At 37.1% G+C, this 19,583-nt stretch overlaps 1 protein-coding gene across 6 annotated transcripts in view; it reads right to left on the bottom strand.

Moving 5' to 3' along the window:
* ANKS1B (ankyrin repeat and sterile alpha motif domain containing 1B) overlaps positions 1 to 19,583 on the bottom strand; it is a 422,022-nt gene that overhangs the window by 256,701 nt on the left and 145,738 nt on the right. For all 6 annotated transcript variants that reach the window (XM_063396248.1, XM_063396245.1, XM_063396246.1 and 3 more), the window contains exon 11: positions 10,811 to 10,947. In XM_063396248.1, the coding sequence (XP_063252318.1) occupies positions 10,811 to 10,947 (137 nt within the window). The remainder of the gene's footprint in view (positions 1 to 10,810; positions 10,948 to 19,583) is intronic.

The following is a 19,583-nucleotide window of genomic DNA, read 5'->3' as shown; positions in this document are numbered from 1 at the left end:
TATAGCACCTCAAATGATATTGGATTCCTACTTTTAGACAGCTGAATTGAATCCTGTATCTGTCCTAAGCATGATGGGAGATTAGGTCTCTAAATCGGACAGAGATTCTCATATACCGAAATGAAAGCAGAGGTGTTTCAGTCCCAGATTTAATCTCACATTCAGCTCACATCTAAACACCCTAGAAATCTTTTCTTAGAATCTGATGTCAAATTCCATTCTTTCTGGCAATAACCTGATTTGCACCTGCCAAAGCTACTGTAAGACTCCATTTACCAAGAACTCTTGTGTGGGTGCTTCTTGGTGATGGCAGGGACAGCGACAAGATATCTCTAGAAGCAAAGCAGCTGTGAGAACATGTGGTTTATTGTGAGTACAGGGGCCTCGCTTATAGCTGCTAAGCACAGCTAAACCAGGCCAGGAAAGTGCGGGAAAAGAGAGAGAAAAGAGGAAGAGGTTCTGGTTACAGTGCAATAAATGTCCTTCTGAGTTGAATAGTCTGTGTTACGCTAACCAATCTAATACTAGATACCAATCTCACAACATTACATACAGCCAATAGAATTGTCACTTCACCTTTGGCAAGCAGAAGGGTATTGTTTAATCAAGAGAGATTGCCCCCAGCTAGCCACACCATTTTTCATTATCTGATGGCTTGGTATTTCACATCTCAAAGTTTGCCTTCATTTCTATCTCACTTGTTGGTTTCATACTCCCAGAATCTAAACCATCATATTTACAAGGCTTCTCTACTTCATCCTTCCCAACACTCTTGTGATAGTTTCTGAAAAATTCTAAGATTATTTACTATATTGAACACCATAACTCAGCTGGGTCAAGATTTCATAGTTGTGAACGACAAACACAAAACTCTGTCTCAAAGAGATGATGCTTCTTTCATTCTTCGAAACCAGCTTTGTCATTACATGCTTTCCTTGTACTACTCCAAAGGTCTGGACATGCTTAGATAACTCTTGTGAAATTCTGGCATACTTATGGCTTCACTTTGCCCCAATAAGCATCCTACAGTAGCATGCAGATTTATCCTTAAATAGATTTTTATTCATTACATTCATGTGTTTAATCTACTTGTTATGTGTAAATATTTTTAATGACTGATATTTACCTTTAAGGCATTTATTATTTCAATTGTCATAATACCAACCTAGAAAACCCTACACTATCCTAAAATAGCATATCAAATCAGGCTAATTAATAAATCTTTTCAATGCATAAGCAAAAAACATATCAGCACAAATCTTTAAAGATATTGCAATAATAAGATTTAAATAACTTTTAGAACAGGTCTAATAAAAATATTTTCATGTTCCATCTGTAGTGAACATATATCAATGAAAGATACACCCTTGAAACTGCAAAACCAGGAAAAGCATCAAAACACACAGATTGAATTGCTTTTCTATTAAAAAGACAAGTAAGGACTTAATGTCTCCATTAATGGAATTTGCATGCAAATTCTGTAATGCTGCCATGACTGGCATGTAACACGATGAGCAGGCAAGGGATCATTTACATGTTTCTTACAACATTTAGCAGAGGCAGTAGGGCAAAACTCCTTTCTCAATTTAACACCAAAATAGTTCTCCAGCTTTGAAGTACACTCTGCAATACAAGCTTCAGACTTCACCTTCTTTTATCTTTAGGATTTATTACATAGCACTATCATAGTCTTAAAAAAATTAATTCTCACAACACTCTGTACCATGGCAGAGCTAGTTGCCTCATTTTACAGATGCTGAGCAAGGGTATAGAGCTTTCTGAAGATGTGTAGTTTGTTAAAACACTGAGAACCAGTGACCCTAAGGAAATTCTGCATTTGGCAAAATCCGACAAATTCCAGTTGCCCTATATAAAGTAGAAACTTGTTTCAGTTACAATATATCATGCAGAATATGTATGATAGAAGAGGGAACTGCACCTACATTCTCAAATTTTCGTTAGCACATAAAATACAGATTTACGAAAGAAAGCAAGAGGATGCAGCCCCTTCCCCCAGGTTCATTTCAAATATATAACACTGTATGAGTGTACTTATGTGGCCACTTAACTCCCTCATTTTGACACCTGCCCAGATGATTCAATTCTTTAAGTCCTCTGATTCAATCCTCTGATCAACTCAGTCCTACTTCAGAAATTTTCCTTTCTCCAGCTTCTGTCCTTCCAAAATCTCGTTCTGTTGCTGCACATTTATTTTCCCTTTCATAGAATCACAGAATGACTTGAGTTGAAAGGGACCTTTAAAGGCCATTAGATCCAAACCCTCTGCAATAAGCAGGGACATCTTCAACTAGACCAGGTTGCTCAATCTGACCTTGATCTTCCAGAGACTGAGCACAACTTCTCTGGACACATCTCTTCTTTTGTTTTCTCCTATCTATTGTTGCATTCCTTCCAAAGATACTTATGGTACTCTAAATAAACCTTCATGGCATCCAGTCGGTTCCAGTTCTATTTGGTGTTCCAAAATTTCCTCTTCTGCTTTCTCAAGACCTCTCAAATTCCCTAATTGTCCCATCTCACACTGACTTTACAGTTACTACATTCCTCTCATTGTCTTTCTATGCATCCAATTTTAACCCCCATCCTCCACTCTTTTAAATACCATATTCACATCACTTTTACAGTTTCTGCCTTTTGCCTCTATATTCCAGCATGCCATCTCTGTTTCTATCTTTGTCTCCTTTGCTCATTTACACTTACATAAAAGCCCAAAACATTCAAAATTTTCTCAGTAAAATACAGCCTGTGACAGGCTTCTTTGTTTTCTTCTGTCTCCACTTTGATTTGCAGAAATCATCAGTTCTGATACATTTTCATCAGTCAATGCTGCTGTCAAGAATTATTTGATTTATAGGATCTGAGCTAAGGTGATCAAGTAGCCTTGAAACTGCAAAAACTGGAGATTACAATGCATCTGGGTTTGATTCATCTATGTCACCTAGAAGTGCAAGACTACACTGAATTATTACTAGACTACTGAATCAATTTTTCTGTCAAGCCTCAAAATACCACGTTGAACAAGCTGAAGACACATTTTCTTTTTAATATGGTAATATAATTTTCTCTTTTTTCATTTCAAAAAACTTTATATTATGACAACAATTAAAAATAAAACATAGGCAGTACAGCACCCTTTTTGACATTCTTGATTTTACTTGTCAACATTTTAATTAAGTTTAAGAGCAGAGAGCAGAAAATACACAGAGTCTGGCACCTAATATAACCCGAGCAGCCACAACAGGGAGCTAGCAGGATCATAAGACTTAAAAAATAAAAAGAAAAAAGAAGAAAAAAAAAGAAAAAAGAAAAAAGCTTTCATTGTTACTTTCACTGTTTTTTAACTGTAAGATCATTTATGATACTAAAAGCATAATGCATTCTAAAACTAAATTAATTTTTAATGACATCATAATGTCAAAGTCCTAGAAATTTCTATTTGATTGATTTTTAATTTAGAGAAAGACACTGCTTGCATCCTGCATGAGCAGCAAGTGTATACTATTTTAGAGCAAACTCATTTTCCCCCAGAATACTTGGACCATTCCCCTGTCAGTGAAATGCTCAGCAATGACACGACTCAGCTCTTTTGTGTAGCCTGTGGTTGGGAAGCTTCACCGTGTGACTCTGGGTACCATGCAGACACAGAGCTTTCTGCTCTCCTCTGCTATCCTACCTCTATCCTACCTTAGCAGCCCTCCACTGGAGTATGTAATTAAAGGTCAGAGGGTTGCTGCCCCTTCTGCCTGTGGTCTTATCTCAGATGGTAAATCCCACAGGAAATAAATAAGGGGGAAAGCTGATCTCCCTCCAGTTTCTATTTTCCTTGCCTTCTACTTTTATTTTCGTTGCAACTGTATTGCAGCTGTGGGTTCTGAGGAGCAGCAATCCCAAATTCCAAAAACTCCAACATCTTTGGAGCGGTGTTCCTCCTTGATAGATGTGACCAGAAGATACACAATTATACCTATGCTGGGAAAACATTGCTTGAAATGAGATCCAAATAGCAAGAGGTAAATTTCATAAATAAGAGGAATGTCCATTCCTCAGCTATAAAAAATTTCCTATCTTTCAAAGATTTAAATAGAGTTATTTTCACTGAAACAGCTGGAAAATGGATGAAAGACCATTTTCTTCAAAAAAGCTCAGCTTCCAGCTGCTAGTAACATCCCCCCTTTCACCTCAGATTATGAAAATTGCTTCTATCATGATATTTTTATATCATAAATTTAGAAGGGCCAAAGTGATGGTTCTTTTTCCTAAGCTGCATGCTGCAGACAACATGCACATGTGCAAATGTTCATTATCAGAAGATGATAAAGGGTTACTGAGTAACGAAGGTGCTCAAAACCCCCCCATGCAACAGAAACAAATGAAAATGCTAAGAATATAATGTAAGAAATCCATCAAGGCACAATAGGTAAGGCTTTAATCTTCCAAATTCTGGGTGCGTTACTGTTTCCAAGCGTTATGTGTACTAAGGCAGGGCAACTGGCACGGATTTAACATCCCTACAATTAAACTTCATTAGGTGTCAGAGAAGGGTCTTCAAAGCAGAATTATCTACCAGGAATGGTGCTTGGTGTATTCAAACCACAAATCAGGCCTGGAGAAAGAAAATTGTACACTACCAAAATTATACTCTGGACTGTGTCCATAATTCAACAGTGAAGATGACAACTCTGCAGAGCTAAAGCTCATTTTAATGGCATAGATGTGCCTTTCAGTATCTGAATTACCTTTAAAATCAGTATTTCACCTGTCTGTTACAACTCCATATAGGAAAAATGTTCTATATTTCTGCATGATTTGTGTTTATATTGAATCAGGAATCACAACCTAGAGAATCTCTCCAGATAACTTCAACCAAGAAAGACACATGCATGTACAAGTAATATTCTAAAAACGTAACACTCTTCACAACAGAGTGTTCTTCTGCTTTAATTTATACTTGTGTTTTAGTATCCTGTTGAACTGTAATTAAATGAACTAACACACACTGTTTGCTGTTTTCATTAGCACAATGTACTGGGTAGATGTGTTTATGTTTTCCTATTAGATCTAATTAAAATATATAAATAGAATTATGTTTTATAGTTACTTGTCAGAGAAGATCTCTTACAATGCATCTCTTTAATAATACTTTGTTTAATGTTGTTATTAAGTAGTCACAGAGTATCCATTATGCTCTAAGGATTTTTTTTTCCAAATATTCTCCTCTGGAGCTGTTACACATCTTCTGCCCATAAATGTTGTGGAAAAACAGGTGGATGTGGGGGATGTGTGCTGAGGAAGAGGAGTGTGTAGGAATCAGTCCTGTGAGACAATTCCAAGCATAACCTTTTTTTGTGTTTGGTACTGAGTATTCCAGAATAAAATAATTTCATAATGCCTGTCCTATTTTTAGTTATGCATAGATGAATTGCCAACCATATCTTAATGGCGTTGACAGTATGCCTCTTACTCTGCTTTGCTCCCTTTTTTTCAAGGGCTGTTTAGGAGCTTTATTTTTTGTTCAACATCATTAGAATGAGAAGACATCAAACTGTGTGCAGTAGATTTGTATAGACATTCCCTGTCACAGAGAGAATAATTTGAAATATATTTACATACCTAGAATCAAGGTCACTGACTGCTGACAACCACCTTAATATGCTTGCAACCATTACAGAAACACACAACCTTGGAAACACTATGACCTCCAGGGCAAATCTCCAGACCAAGCACACAAAGAATGAGCACTAAATCTATGTGTGGACTGTAAAATACATTTTTTAGAGGGTTTGGCGAGTGCTCAGCACCTTCCAAAACTTCATAAAAGCATATACACCGGAGTGGCTTTTACCTTGGATATGATTGGTTTGATTCCCCACAAAATCATTACTCTCAGTAAAGTTTTTTTTAAAGTCTTATTTGCCTCTTGTGCTAAGCACAGACACAGCACAACACCCAGCACCAAAACACAGCATGATAAGAAGTGCACCTGAACAGGAAACACAGTGTGCCTGCACAGTCTTTCTTCACAGTGGTTCTCCTGGTTATTCCCTGCCTGGCTGAGCATGTTGTTAGCAGAGCTAAGCACATAAAGCAGCTCATAGGAGAAAGAAAGTCCATGCACGGCCGCTGTCCTATGATCTCATTCAGAGAGTGGAATTTATCACGTAACAGTTCTCCAGCCCTCCTTTTTGTGGTAAAATGTAACAAAACCGATTCTGTGTGTGTGTGTGTTGCAAAATAAGTACAGCAGATGCAACACAGAGTTCTCATGGTGTTGTGCACTGGTGCAACAACCTCCAGCAGGGATTTCACTAAGCTGGCAGAGACAGGGACGTGTCAACTCAAGCCAACTGTGACAAGGCGTGCATTTCATTTGTGAGCAACAACGGAAACCACAGCATGGTGCTATCATAGGGGAGGAACCAGGCAGAAGTAGTTTCATTGTTTCAACATGGGGAAATAGTGACACTAATCAACTTGGAAATCTTGCTTTTGGAACCATTACTTCTGAAAATTTATTTTCTGGAATGGCGATTTTCCAGAGTTTCCTCTAAGACTATTTTTGTTCAATGTTTTTGCGTTCAAAGTAATTCCTGCACCTACCTGCAAGAAGAATGATACTTAATTTCATTGAATGTAAATTATTATCACCTTTTAAGTTGGCTAGGAGCACAGCTCTGGATCACACATCTCTCACAGATGGTCTGTCCATTCATGTCCAGGCTGACACAGGGAGTGCAATGTCATGGTCCCTGTCTTTCTCTATGCCAGATGAACCACACGTACACAGGTTTGACAGGCACACTGCACATGCAAAACCAGTTGTACACCTGGTAGCCCAAACAAGTGGGATAGGTCTACCAAAGGCTACATATGTTCTGCAGGATTCTGTTAGAACTTGCAGAAAAGGGAGACTGTTTCTTTTGCCTGCTAATATTTAAATTATTAGCTGCTATTATATTCATAGATGTCTTAGCCACATGAATAAGGAGTCATAGATTGAATTGAAACTTTGTTTACAGAGGTTAAAAAAAGATAAATGGGAAAAAGAATTATGATTCCTGTAAAGACAGCACATTTGTATTGATAAGAAAAAAAAAGATATTATGATGAATAGATTATTGCAGATCTTGACAATAAAACCAGAAAGAACAAGATTATGAAATTTCATCATGTCAGAAACACTGAAATTCTTTGTTCCTTTTTCCTCCTACCAGAAACCCTCTTAATAGCACTGAAACAACTCTTTAGGGAAATTGGGTTATTCATATAAAATAGGAAAAATACTAGTTCATGGTAGATAAAATCAAAGTCACTTTTAAATAATCCACATTTTGACATCAAAAGCTGTATCTACAGTAAGCCATTTGAAACATATCTTTAAAAGACAAGAAGAAAACATGCAGATGCTGGATTACATTTAATAAATAAATTTAAAGGTGAGAATTCAGTTTTATGAGAATTGGCCCAAGACCCACAATTAAAAAATACTGGCAAAAGAAACAGTACCAAACAGTACCATTGGAAAAAAGGTGCTCTTTTTCCCTCTATGGATATAGTTTAGTTTTCCAAATGGAGCTGAACAAATAAATAAGGAGAAGCTTATTAAACTGAGTAGCTAATACAAAAAATGCACAAAGCATCACAAGCAGTTTAGTTTTGTTCAGGCTTCATTCAGACTGAGAGCTACAGGAAATGTGATAGAACAAGCTCAATTTTACAATCACTTTCTAGAACTAGAGTCTGATAAGGTAAGTTATATTTTTTCTATGTACTAATGTAACTAAGCTAAAACTTGAAGGAGACTTATCTACTTGCTCTCCTAGTGTTCACCTTATTTTGGATCCCATGTGCTGTGAGTATACACAACAGCATATATCCTTAATTTGAGTGTATTGCTTTCTCAAAGTCTCCATTAACTAGCAATTCAAGTGTTAAAAACTTAAACTCTGGACAATCAGAAGAAAAAATGATCAAGCAATTCCAGACCTGAGCTAAATTCTCTGTACTTCTTTTCTGCATATATACAATTTTTCAAAAAACCTTTTTTTCAGAGACCAACCACAGGAAAATTTGAAAAGAAGAAATTTATTTGCAAAATACTTGATGACAGGTACAAGCCATAGCTAAGGTGCACAAATAAAAGAGTGCACAGATCCCTGAGATGCTGTTAAGTATGCCAGCCTCAGGACTGAAGGTGGCAGAGGTGAGTGGCATTGTGGCACTGAACTCAAATTCAAGTAGGGATAATAGTCCCACCAGGTGTGATCCATTCCGGTGTGTAACCACCCTTTCTTTCATAAGAAATTCCCCCTTAAGTCTAGCCTAAACTTCCCCTGATGCACCTTAGGATTGTGTCCTCTCATCCTGGTCACATGGAAATACAGTGTTTCTCCTCACTGCTGGTAAACCATTACATGTACAATCCTACAGGAAAGATAAGTAAGGCTATAAATGAAAATAACTGTATGTGTTGAAAGGCCAGACTCCCCTGGTTGTTCCACTTAAGCTGCCAAAGCCTGCCTCCTGCAAAGCTGGCTGCTGAAGATTTTCCCATTCTGCCTTTACTGGCACTTTCCCATGCTGGATGCACAAGACATGAAAATGGGAAAGTGATAGCTGTTTTGGAAATCTATATGATCTCTGGTTTAGACCTCTTAGAAATCAATTTATTTTGCTAGGAAAATGCACAGATGCCCTGGTACCCAACAGAAAATTAATTATTTTGCATACATTGTGTAACAGTATTCATTAGTTTTACATGAATGGTGAGAGGTCAGTCAGGAATAGAATCCCATTGTGCTACCCTTCAAAGAGCTTGCCATGTAATTGAATAGAATAAAGGGATTAAATATGCAGGCAGAATGAACATTAATGGTTAGCAAACAGCACATTGAAAATATCTACAACTTCTTTGTCTAAATTCTTGAGTTGAGGTCTTAGGGGAAGGTGATTAGATAAAAACAAAAACAAGAATACTGGGGGATGTGCATAAAGCACATGAAAAAAGAAGCATAATGGGATCTGAATGCTGAAGCATGTCCAACTTGTTGTGTACTAGCACATAGACTTACAACATACATTATGCCTGTCTACTGTTGTTTTCTGTACAGGGAGCATGCCATGTGTGAGGCCACATGAGGGACATTTTAGGAAATGTGGTAACGTTCTGACCATATATATCACAGAGTTAGTTTATGTTCTAAAGAACGATGAGAACACTGTGAGTCAGTAAATGGAATAATTTAAATTTGAAAATAGCTCCCAGAATGTGCTGAATCCATTCAGAGTTAACTAGCAGAACATCACCATGAAGTGTTCTGGGTCCATCTGTTGGCAATATCATGATAGAAACAGCTTTTAAAATGCTATTTTCGATAAGCCATCACACAACAGCTTGTTTCAACAATATTTCATTACCTTTCTGTTTGTTTGCCGCCTACTATAAAAAACAGCTTGGAGGGAAAGAGGCATTTCAGTACTACAGACTGAAGTAGGGTGGGAGGGACAGAGACACTACAGAAACAGGCAAAATGAGAAACAACTATAAAAAGAAAAAATAGACAAAACTGTAATTTTAGACCCTCTGCAATCTAGGTTTAAACCAGCATGTGGAACCTGAACTATGGTGGTGTCAGAAGGAGATGGTCTGCATCACCCTGTCAATCAAGTTATTGTACAGTGACAGTGTACCACAGGAAGCCAATGGCCCCTAGACAGAAATGGCAGGTGCACCTAGTAATTACCTTTAATTCTGCAAGACCTTCTGAACTGTGTGCTCCAAAGAGAACTGAAAGGAAGGTTCACCTCCAACACTGTGACACAGCCACTTGTGTGGTACCAAAACAACCTGGCCTATACAACTCCTAGGAAAATATCATGTGTCCATCAGCTTACTCCTCAAGTAAAACAAATGCCAGTGACATACTGATGGCCTGCATCCAGCAGTATGAGAGTGGCTCAGCTGCAGAGATCAGCTCAGCAACAAGGAACAGATGGCTGCACTTGAACCCAAAATTAGTAGGAGGTGGAGTTCTTTTGGTTCACACAAAAAAAGTTTCACAATTAGTCAATTCAACATGTAGTTGTCCGAGATAGCTTTGGCACATCAAGCGCCATGGCTTTTTAAACAAGGAAATAGATCATCCCAATGTTTCTTCTGACTTATCCCATGATCCTGCAATTCTAAAATAAACTACTCTATGCCAATTAACTTTATAATACTGATTCAAGTTTTAACATGTATTTACTTTAAGGTTTTGATTTTAAAGAGATGCTCTCCTTAAAGAATTGTATGGAGCACTCAAGTTTTACAGACATTATGCGTGAGGCTTTCCAAACAGTATTAGAAATATGGATAGTTAGGAAGGGTGGAAGTTCATAAGCAATACTATATGGGAAAGTAAAATAAAAACGGTATGAAATATTGAAAGCAGAGAGTAAACCTGGAAAAGTAATACAGAAATAATAGTGATAAATTCAGAACAGAGCCTTGAAAGAAAAGTAGAAGTATGCAAAAATACAAAATACTGCATAAGGGCTTCACTCATTATCAGCGCTACATAGAAATATGTACAGATACCTCTCTGTACATCTGGGCTCACTCATAAAATATTTTATCTTCTTCTACTACTAAGACTGATTCTTAAGAAGACAAGGTATTTCGTGTTCTGTTTATGTCTTTGACCTACTCAAAAGCATAAAGCCATAACATCCTCTTAGATTACGTGCATCATAGCCTGCTATTAAAAGAAGAAATATAACAAATAGGAGGATGCTAATGGTGAGCACCTACCTGAGGACGTATGACTTTCACTATGTTTTTAAGTGCAGTGTCTGGTGATGGAGGAGAGCAGTCAGGTGTTGGGCCTGTAGAGCTGTTTCTATGGTTACCAGATCCTGGTGCAGTAATTGCTACCTGAGGTGCATTATCTGTGAATAAAAATAACATCTATGTGAAATTACAAATACTTCATATATTTTAAAGCAAAAAAGAACTTTGAAAACAGAAGGCTAGTAAGAACACAATTTAAACTTATAAAACCTAATATAATTTATTTGTTAAGGAATATATTGCATACCTACACTTATTTTTTCAGCCCATACATTCATTCTATGTTAAGGCAAGATACAGCATTTTCTCAGTACCTAAACAAAATGAGGGGGAAACCAAGCATGAATATTTTACTTTCATTACCTTAAATTACTGACTGTGAATCCAAATATTATCACTATAACAGGGGTGACTTGAAAGGGAGATTTATAATGCAATTTCTAGCTCATCCTGGAAAATCCTAACGCATATGACCAAGCTCTACATGTTGTAGAAACACATACTAACTTAGAACATGTTAATAGCCATTATTGACAACTTTCCTTAACATTGTGATCAGCAAAAGTGACCAGAAAGGACTAATTACATGAAAATATGCTCAGTTTTTCACGTAAAATTTGCATCTTCCATAGAGTTCTGCACTGTGGTAGCTTCCTTTCCAGCAGTACCTCGGCTAGATAACCTACAGCTGGCTTAAAAATACCTGCACACCTGCATGTACCTGCGAAACTGCTCTTTGGATGTATTTTGCTCTTATCATTTTATGGCACTATGAAGGACCATTAAAGGGACTTAAAATACCACTTTTACCTTCTCTAAATGTTCTTAGTGCTGTTTGATTAGCATAAAGTTAGTGAAAATCAGATCAAAGGAGAGAGAGGACTATGAAATAGCTTCATAGTCATTCCAGTGACAGTACCCAATCACTGGAATGACTTAGCAGAAGGCAAAAAACTCGCTACTTCAGGCCTTTAGAATTTATCAATAAAGAAATGCTTTAGTTCAGACTCTGGGGAAATGCCATGGCCTGTGCATGGTTATGGTGGTTATTACAGTCTCTGTGAATTTACTGAGCACCTTTATTTGTGAGTTACAAATATGTGCTCCATGCTGCTAAATGTGGTGTTACACCTGCAGCTCTGCATCAAGACAATTATGTCAAATCTCATGTTTGTGGGCTTCAATTCACAGCTTGCAGGGTTCACAGAAGAAAGCAAGTTTATTTGTGGTTGTGGTGGTTCTCCAATATGCACTTCCACTCTGTGGACAAACCCACTCCAGAAAAACCCAAACATCAATAAGCAAAAGCAGCTCTCCTAAGCTGGAGAATTTTTGCCTGACCAACTTCTACAGGTACACACATGAGTTCCTCCCTCTGCACAAGTCAAAATGCCTCTGTGAAAGCCATGACAGAAGCTTCTCTCTCTCAGTCCTACTAACTTGAAAGAATTCTTGGAAGGGTAACAGAGATATTGAAAGGAAGGAAATACCCAGTTACATTAACAGAGATAATAGAGGGTAAAGGGGAATAGTTTCAGGAATGTAAACTTGATGGTCTTTCCAGCTTACAGATACTTTCACAGCATGAGTGATTCTAGGAAATCTGCAGGATTCTTTCTGCAGAAACACTACGTAACTGGATGAGGTTTCTAATCAAAGTTTCTAATCAGATACAGACTGACTTATTCTTCTAAAACAAATGTCAGGCTAGAATGTTTCACAATACTGATACAGAACTTAATGAAAGTATAACAAAAATTCAGATGGCAGATTGGCAGACATCCAAAATGGAGGCATCCTGTAGATAACCCCAGCTGTTACCTGACAGAGTGAACCCTCCCTGTCATGGAAACAGAAAAGTTCAACTTTTTAAAAAGTATCTCATCGAACTTGCCAGTCCCAAAGGTGTGCCATTGTCCCACACGGATGAGTTCTTCCTGAATCTTCTGAAGTGTGCATAGAAATCTTGGATCAGAAGCAATTTATTTAATAAAGTCATAAATGTGTGTTGATACAATGTATCAAAACAATTTTTACACAACCTTAAAAAGGAATTGAAGACGAATTCTCATAATAACATAACTGACATGGAAGAATTTTGATAGCATTTCAGAAAGCCTTAAGTCTCTCATATTATTTCCTGCCTGACCTGGTGTCTAACTTTAAAATATTGTTCACATGCACCATGTAAATGAGTGTCTTGTGATTTGAAAGCCCAGCTCATCAAAGGAGGGATAGGAATTTGACAAGAACAGACATCTCTAAAGCTTTGCCATACTCTGAAAATCTCATAGTGAGGACAAAGGCTAGATATGAGTAACACCTTAGGGAAGCTGAAAGTCTCAGCCTCTTTTGCTCCAAACTATGAAATAGCATCTTCTTTCACTCTATGGACAGATAGAAAATCAGTGAGCCGCCCTTACTGAGGAATCAGAGAGCTGTTCTAAGTCTCCCTCTTCCTGCCCTCTGTTTGGGGAGACATCAAACAATGGACTATACTACTGTCAAGAAATGTGGGAATACAGGCACCATATATAGGGAGGTAAAAAATAAATTCTAGAGTGAGAAATGCTCCACATGAATCCAGCTAAGTGCACTTATTTACTCACTGGTGTGAGAAACAAACAGAATGATTGTCTCTGACAAACAGCTAAAGTTATAAAGAACACAAACTCCTCCATACTTCAGCAGTCCCTGCCTTTCTGTCACTATTTCCCTGTGAGCTTGTGTGGCTGTGCTTAGCACAAGTGCCCTTGAGCTATTTAGCACATGAAAATCTTGCAAGTGAAATCAGGCAGTCTTGCAGATGCAGAAGAATCTCAAGGATGGATCACTCAAAGGACACATCATAAAAAATGCAGACTGGTGCCGATGGTAACAAATGCAGTTGTCTGCCCACCAGTTTATTCTGTTTCAAAGCCTTGTCCATAGTCACCTCAGCTCAGCTTAAGCACACTTTAAATATGCAAAAGAGGGTAACAGAGGAGTCAAGTTCTAGGTTTTGGTCTTTGCACAGGAAGGACTTCTTGTTGACCGTATTCTCTCTCTGGCTCACTGAAGGCCAGGTTTTGCCCCTTCATACACGAGTGGCATTGAACTGACTGGGGTGACATTCTTGGAAGGAAAATTTATTGGAAGGCATATAGGAGGGGAAACAGGGCTGTTACATGCCCTACAGAGCTGAGAAAAAATTCTCCAGCTACAACGTGTGAATACAACCATAACCAATTCAGCAACATACACAATATGCAACAATCTCAGAAAAGAGTAGTTACAGTCTTTCCAAGCAAAATTAAGGGGGAACAAAAAAAAAATCATGTTTAAAACAAAAAACTAAACCCAAAACTTTTCAAAAAGAAGCTATACATGTGTTTTTAATAAACAGCCCAGAAAAAATATCCAACTGCTCAATATTTCACACCCTCCCTTCTTTCTCAAGGGGCTAAGTGTCTGACAAGTAATGGTTTCTTGTAAACAATTTCTTCATTGTGGACAGCTGTTTATTTTCACAGTAGGATGTTCCCATTAGGCAACCAATAATGATTTACTACCTGGGTCTGCTCCATCAGAGAGAGAAAAACACCATCAAATTAGTTCCTGCAACCAATTTGTAGGACCTGTCTGTTTATGTATACAGTACTTAAGAGTTTCATTAAGAGTATCTTTGACTGTATTTTCTTTGGAATTAAATTATATAATAATCATGTTTTAATTTACCCTGGTGACAAAACTACAGAAATTTTTTTCCCCTTCTATAGCTATAATGGCAACACTGCAAGTTTCAAAAAAACATTTAATGGCAAACAGAACTTGGAAACTTAAGAAACAACCAAATTTACCTAGGAAAGATTAGCTTTCATCCTGAATTTCAGAGAGGTGCTACAGATCAGGCCAACAGGGAAGTATTTACAACTGACATTCTCTTCTAGTTGTTGCTCACGTTGCAACAATCTAGATGTTTCTGTGTAAGCCAGATAACATCAGGCTCCAGGGATGCAGCTAAAAACTAATGAACTGCTGCGTGCTCTAACAATATTTATTCCTTCCTTCCTCCATCACACATGAGTTGTCACAAGGTCTATGTAATTGGAGCTTGTTCTGATTTTTGAAAATGCTTACTGAAGACCTGACATTCTCCTTTTTCTTTATTTCAGGGCAAAGGAAATAGAATAGAACAAGGAAAATATATTAATATGGTCTTTTAGTATATTGTAAGAGCAAACTAAGGTGTTGTTCTAGGGCTGTCTTCTAAGATGTCAGACAAAACCATAAAAATATCAACTGTTTAACTGAGGTGATTAAAAAAAGCCATAACACAGGGTTTTGCCTTTTCCTGTGATGTGTGACATCAGGAGTTGACACTCATATGTCTTTTTCTTAGGGAGCACTGCACAGAGGAAAATGTCCTCATGGATGATAATAGACCATAACAGCAGAGTTCAATAAGTACTTCATCAACATTTTCATCCCGCTATCTATGTACTCTGAGGACAATCCACTCACTGAAACTTTTCTAAGAGATATTTTTTTCTCATAATGTACTCAAAGAAAAAGCACTGTATGTATACGATTAGCTGTCAGGCAATACTAAGTACACCAACCAGAACACTTACTGCATCCCAGCAAGCAAAATATCACAAGCCAGACACAGCCCATATTCCAGAAATATAGTTATAATTAGATTTCACCTCAAAAATAAATCTTTGAAATGGAACACAGTTAATCCAGTTTTCTACTTTGATTGCGGAAACATACTAGCATCCTTATCAAAATTTACAGTTATATCTGTATTAGCTATTAAATCTGTTATTTCTACAACTTAATGTAATGGCAATGGATCAGCAGATCAAAAGCAGTTAATCTGCATGACGCTCCATTTAAAACATATGTGGGTTTGAACTTTTAGCACTATTTAGCAACTTACTTATTCTTCCAAACACCTCCACCATACATGCTCCTCACAACTTCCAGCTTCCAGAAGGACCCTATGCTTTTGGTGCCCTAAAATGGACCTATAGATCCAGAAGGAATCTGGTGCTCCAAAGCAGGACTGTGACTGAAGAAATGAGTAGCAACTGATGTTTTATGTTTGATGTTTTAAGCAACTGATGAAATAAATTATGATTTATTTCGTATTCACATCCATTGCTCTGAGCCAAAATGAAAATGTATACTCCATCTATTTTATTTCCATATTCCACCTACTTGTGGAGTCACTTAAATACCATATTCTCAGATTTACAATTTGTTATAAAAATGGAAGAAATGTGTATTTCACTTTAGAAGTATGGACCAGTAATAACCTAGAACTAGATTACACTACACATCTAATGCTATATTTAAATACATATACTAAATTCTAAAACATCCAAAAAGACAATACTAGGCATGAACAAAATACTTAAAGCATAAAGCCTAATCATTATGACCTTGTAGAAATTTATACTACAAACTCAGGACTTGAAGAGGTTTGTTCATTGCAAATCTGGAAGAGAAAAAAGACAAGGGTGGAAAATGAATGTGCATGAATATACATACACATAAATATATAGAGATACACCTGCACACATAAATGGACAACAAATCCAAAGGAACCCTATTATTAGTAATAGCTTCCTCAAGCTCTGCTCAGTGTGGAATATTTCATGCAATGCTTCAAACTACTTGAAGGTAGGTCAAAATCATGCATCTGCTTTGGACACCCTAGCATCAGGGATAATGCAAAAATGTGGATAAAGGTTCAGGTAGCTCAGCGCCATCTGGGCTCAAAATGTTTTTAGTGTAGTAACAAGGGAGACCTAAGTTTGATCAATTACAGCAGACTCAATTTGCTAGACTATTAGAAAACTCTTATCTAGTCCAGCAATTTCTAAGGGTTTGGATCTGTCTTTAGATAAAAAAAGTTGGAATGCCTTTGTCTCTGTATGTTACATGAAGGTAAAAAGCGCTAAAAAGAACATGGCAATGCTAATCATCTGTCCTGGACAGAAATCTGTCATAAGCACAATAGAAATCTTGGAAAAGTAAAAAGAAAATATTATGGAAATAATACTGTTTCTGGAGGATCAGTCTGCAGTGACTGAACTTACATACATCTCCTTGCAGAGAATAGAGCCACCAAAATGGCTAATTTAATTGAGTGGCTCAGAAATGAACACATTAATATAGGTCCCATCATGTGGTACCATTAGGAACAGATTTTAATGTTCTTCGACAATAGAGGAATGGTCATCTAGTCCTTTTAAAATCTTCATAACTGGAATGAATAAAGATTTGCCTCTTATAATCCCACTGGAGTGATAGATAAACCAGCAATTTCTGATTCCTCTGATAATCAAAGATATGGATGCTTTATCAGGGATATGCAGATACCCTCATGCTGAGAAGACCAGGAAACTTCTCTGATTCTGCTAAAGGGAGTCTTTGAGCTTGAACTACAAACAAGAGAGAGACACAGACCCACACGAAGAGTCATCTAAATCTGATTCTGCATGGTAAAGAGAATTTGGGCCCAGTGATGCTCTGAATCTTGTAGAGGGCTCATTAACAACCCTTTCTAAGGCAGAGCAAAGAGAATCAACCCATTATTCTAAACCAAACCCACAGACTTCAGTAAAAGTATGTGTGTTTGTATGAGGACAGCACTTGGGTTCAGTCCATTCTTTGTGGATCACTCTTGGCTGCTGGATTCCAACAAGAGCAGATTTAAAAAGCAGGAGCCCAAGCCATCAAGTGTGAAAAAACCAACATAGACCCAAAACTGAGCAGAGCAGGTCACAAAATTGCAGGAACCACACTGATTTTATTCACAGATGCCATGTGTAAGACATTTTGGACAGCATGTGTGATAAAAATGCATTGTCCCCTGTAAGTGGGGGACCCATTGCAAAGATCAACAGCAATGGTGTAGATTAACAGGTCATACAGAAATCCAGAAAAAAAATTAGAAAATCTCCTATTTTGTCAGGCAGGTAACAAAAACATTAATGTTACAGAGTAGCCTCAAACAGGACTAAGTAATTTCCCACAGCACAGGATTTAGCTTTAAAATTGTTTTAACTTGACTAAATCCCCACAGCAAATCTTCTCTCCTACATGACTATTCAATATGGAAAAAAGTTATAAACTACAGATAAGGACAATCATGTATGTCAGGATTTCAAGGAACAAACATTACCAGACATTTCAAAAGAACAGATGGAAGAGTGAATAACAGAATCAGTAGGTAGCTACACTGGATGCATACGGAGAATGGTTGGACTCAACTGTTTGAATTTGCTCTTTTGAATTAGCTTGGTTCCCATACACTTAAACCTGAATAACCATTGTTCTGAGTAGAATTGTAAATATATATCTGCAACTGTCTTGTTGAAAGCACTTGAACTGGCCCAGTCTTGGATGCTGCAGCTATTTCAGGATTGTATTTGGAATTAATTACCAGTGAAGTGCATTCCAGTGGCAGCAGGAGGTCTGTTTAGTTGTTTCTGCATCATCCAAGAGAGCTGGGTATGACTATTATCAAGTTTTTATTTCCTCTAATCACCCACCTGAACAAATAGACTTTGGAACTGCTTCAAGCTTGCATAACCCTTGTAATATCAGGCAACTGTCTGGAAAAAACATCTCTCATTAAGTACTAATGAGAGATGATGGGTGATTTCCACCATTTCCTGAGTAACCTTTTGAGACTGCCTCTGCAAGCTGCTGATGTCTAATTGAGCATTCAAAAACAATACTACACAGTTGCCATCTACCTTTTTTTGTGTAATGTCTTTTTTGTTGGCTTTTCCATATTTAAAAGGTTTGTAGTGAAATAATTGCACATGTCTATGACTATAGATTTTTCTATTTGCACTGTCTCAACATATAGGCACCATATTTCTGGGAGTTCAGTGAAAAGCATAATCTGCCAAAATATTTTCAGTTATTGTAGTTATTAAAGGAAAACTGGGATGCCTAATAGTCTTGTAAAAAAACAGAAAAAAAAACAAACAAAAAAAATTACCATAGAAAAGAATGGTAGATATTGGGGATTTCTGTGATTATTTTTAGATTTAACTTATCAGTGAGGTCACTGAATGTGATCATATGCATACCTTAGTATTTCATAAGGCTTCTCCTATAAACCAAACAAAATAACCAAAGTATGCTGTGCAGAAAACATACTCTACCATTACGAAGGCAACAGATGATTACTGAATTAGGCTACATTGTCAAATTATTTCAGAAAATAAACCACAAAAGATGGTGAGAGTAAATCTCTCAAACCATTTAAATAATGCCAATGATAGCTATATACCCCGGGAATGAAGCTCAGTTAATAAATAATTTAAGCAATCTTGAAGATAAACCGCTCAATATACAACTATCTATAGCTGCAGTGAAAATCATTTAATGGAAAAAACTATATTTTCATGAGCTTCAGTTCTTCTAACTATCAATTAATTCATACAGCTCTTTATCAGAACACTGAAGTCAAAGTGCTAAGCAAAATATTTTCAAACCAAAGACAGAAATTATATTTTAAAATGTTTCACAATACAGTTATTCTTATCTAAAGTATCTAAATTCTCAAGCAGCTTCAGAGAGACCTAGAAAGCTCAACTCTCACCCTGAAAAATTACATTTTCATATTTAATATGTATTTATACTGAAAGAAGTATCTTGTTAATATATATTGCATATTGTATCCAGTGTTACAGTTATATTCATTAGGCATAAAGAACTTGTCTAG

The sequence above is a fragment of the Prinia subflava genome, chromosome 4, assembly GCF_021018805.1.
Source record: "Prinia subflava isolate CZ2003 ecotype Zambia chromosome 4, Cam_Psub_1.2, whole genome shotgun sequence".
In the NCBI taxonomy this organism is placed as follows: Eukaryota; Metazoa; Chordata; class Aves; order Passeriformes; family Cisticolidae; genus Prinia; species Prinia subflava.
Note: the sequence above shows the minus strand (reverse complement) of the source record. Positions and strands in the feature narration are given on the sequence as shown.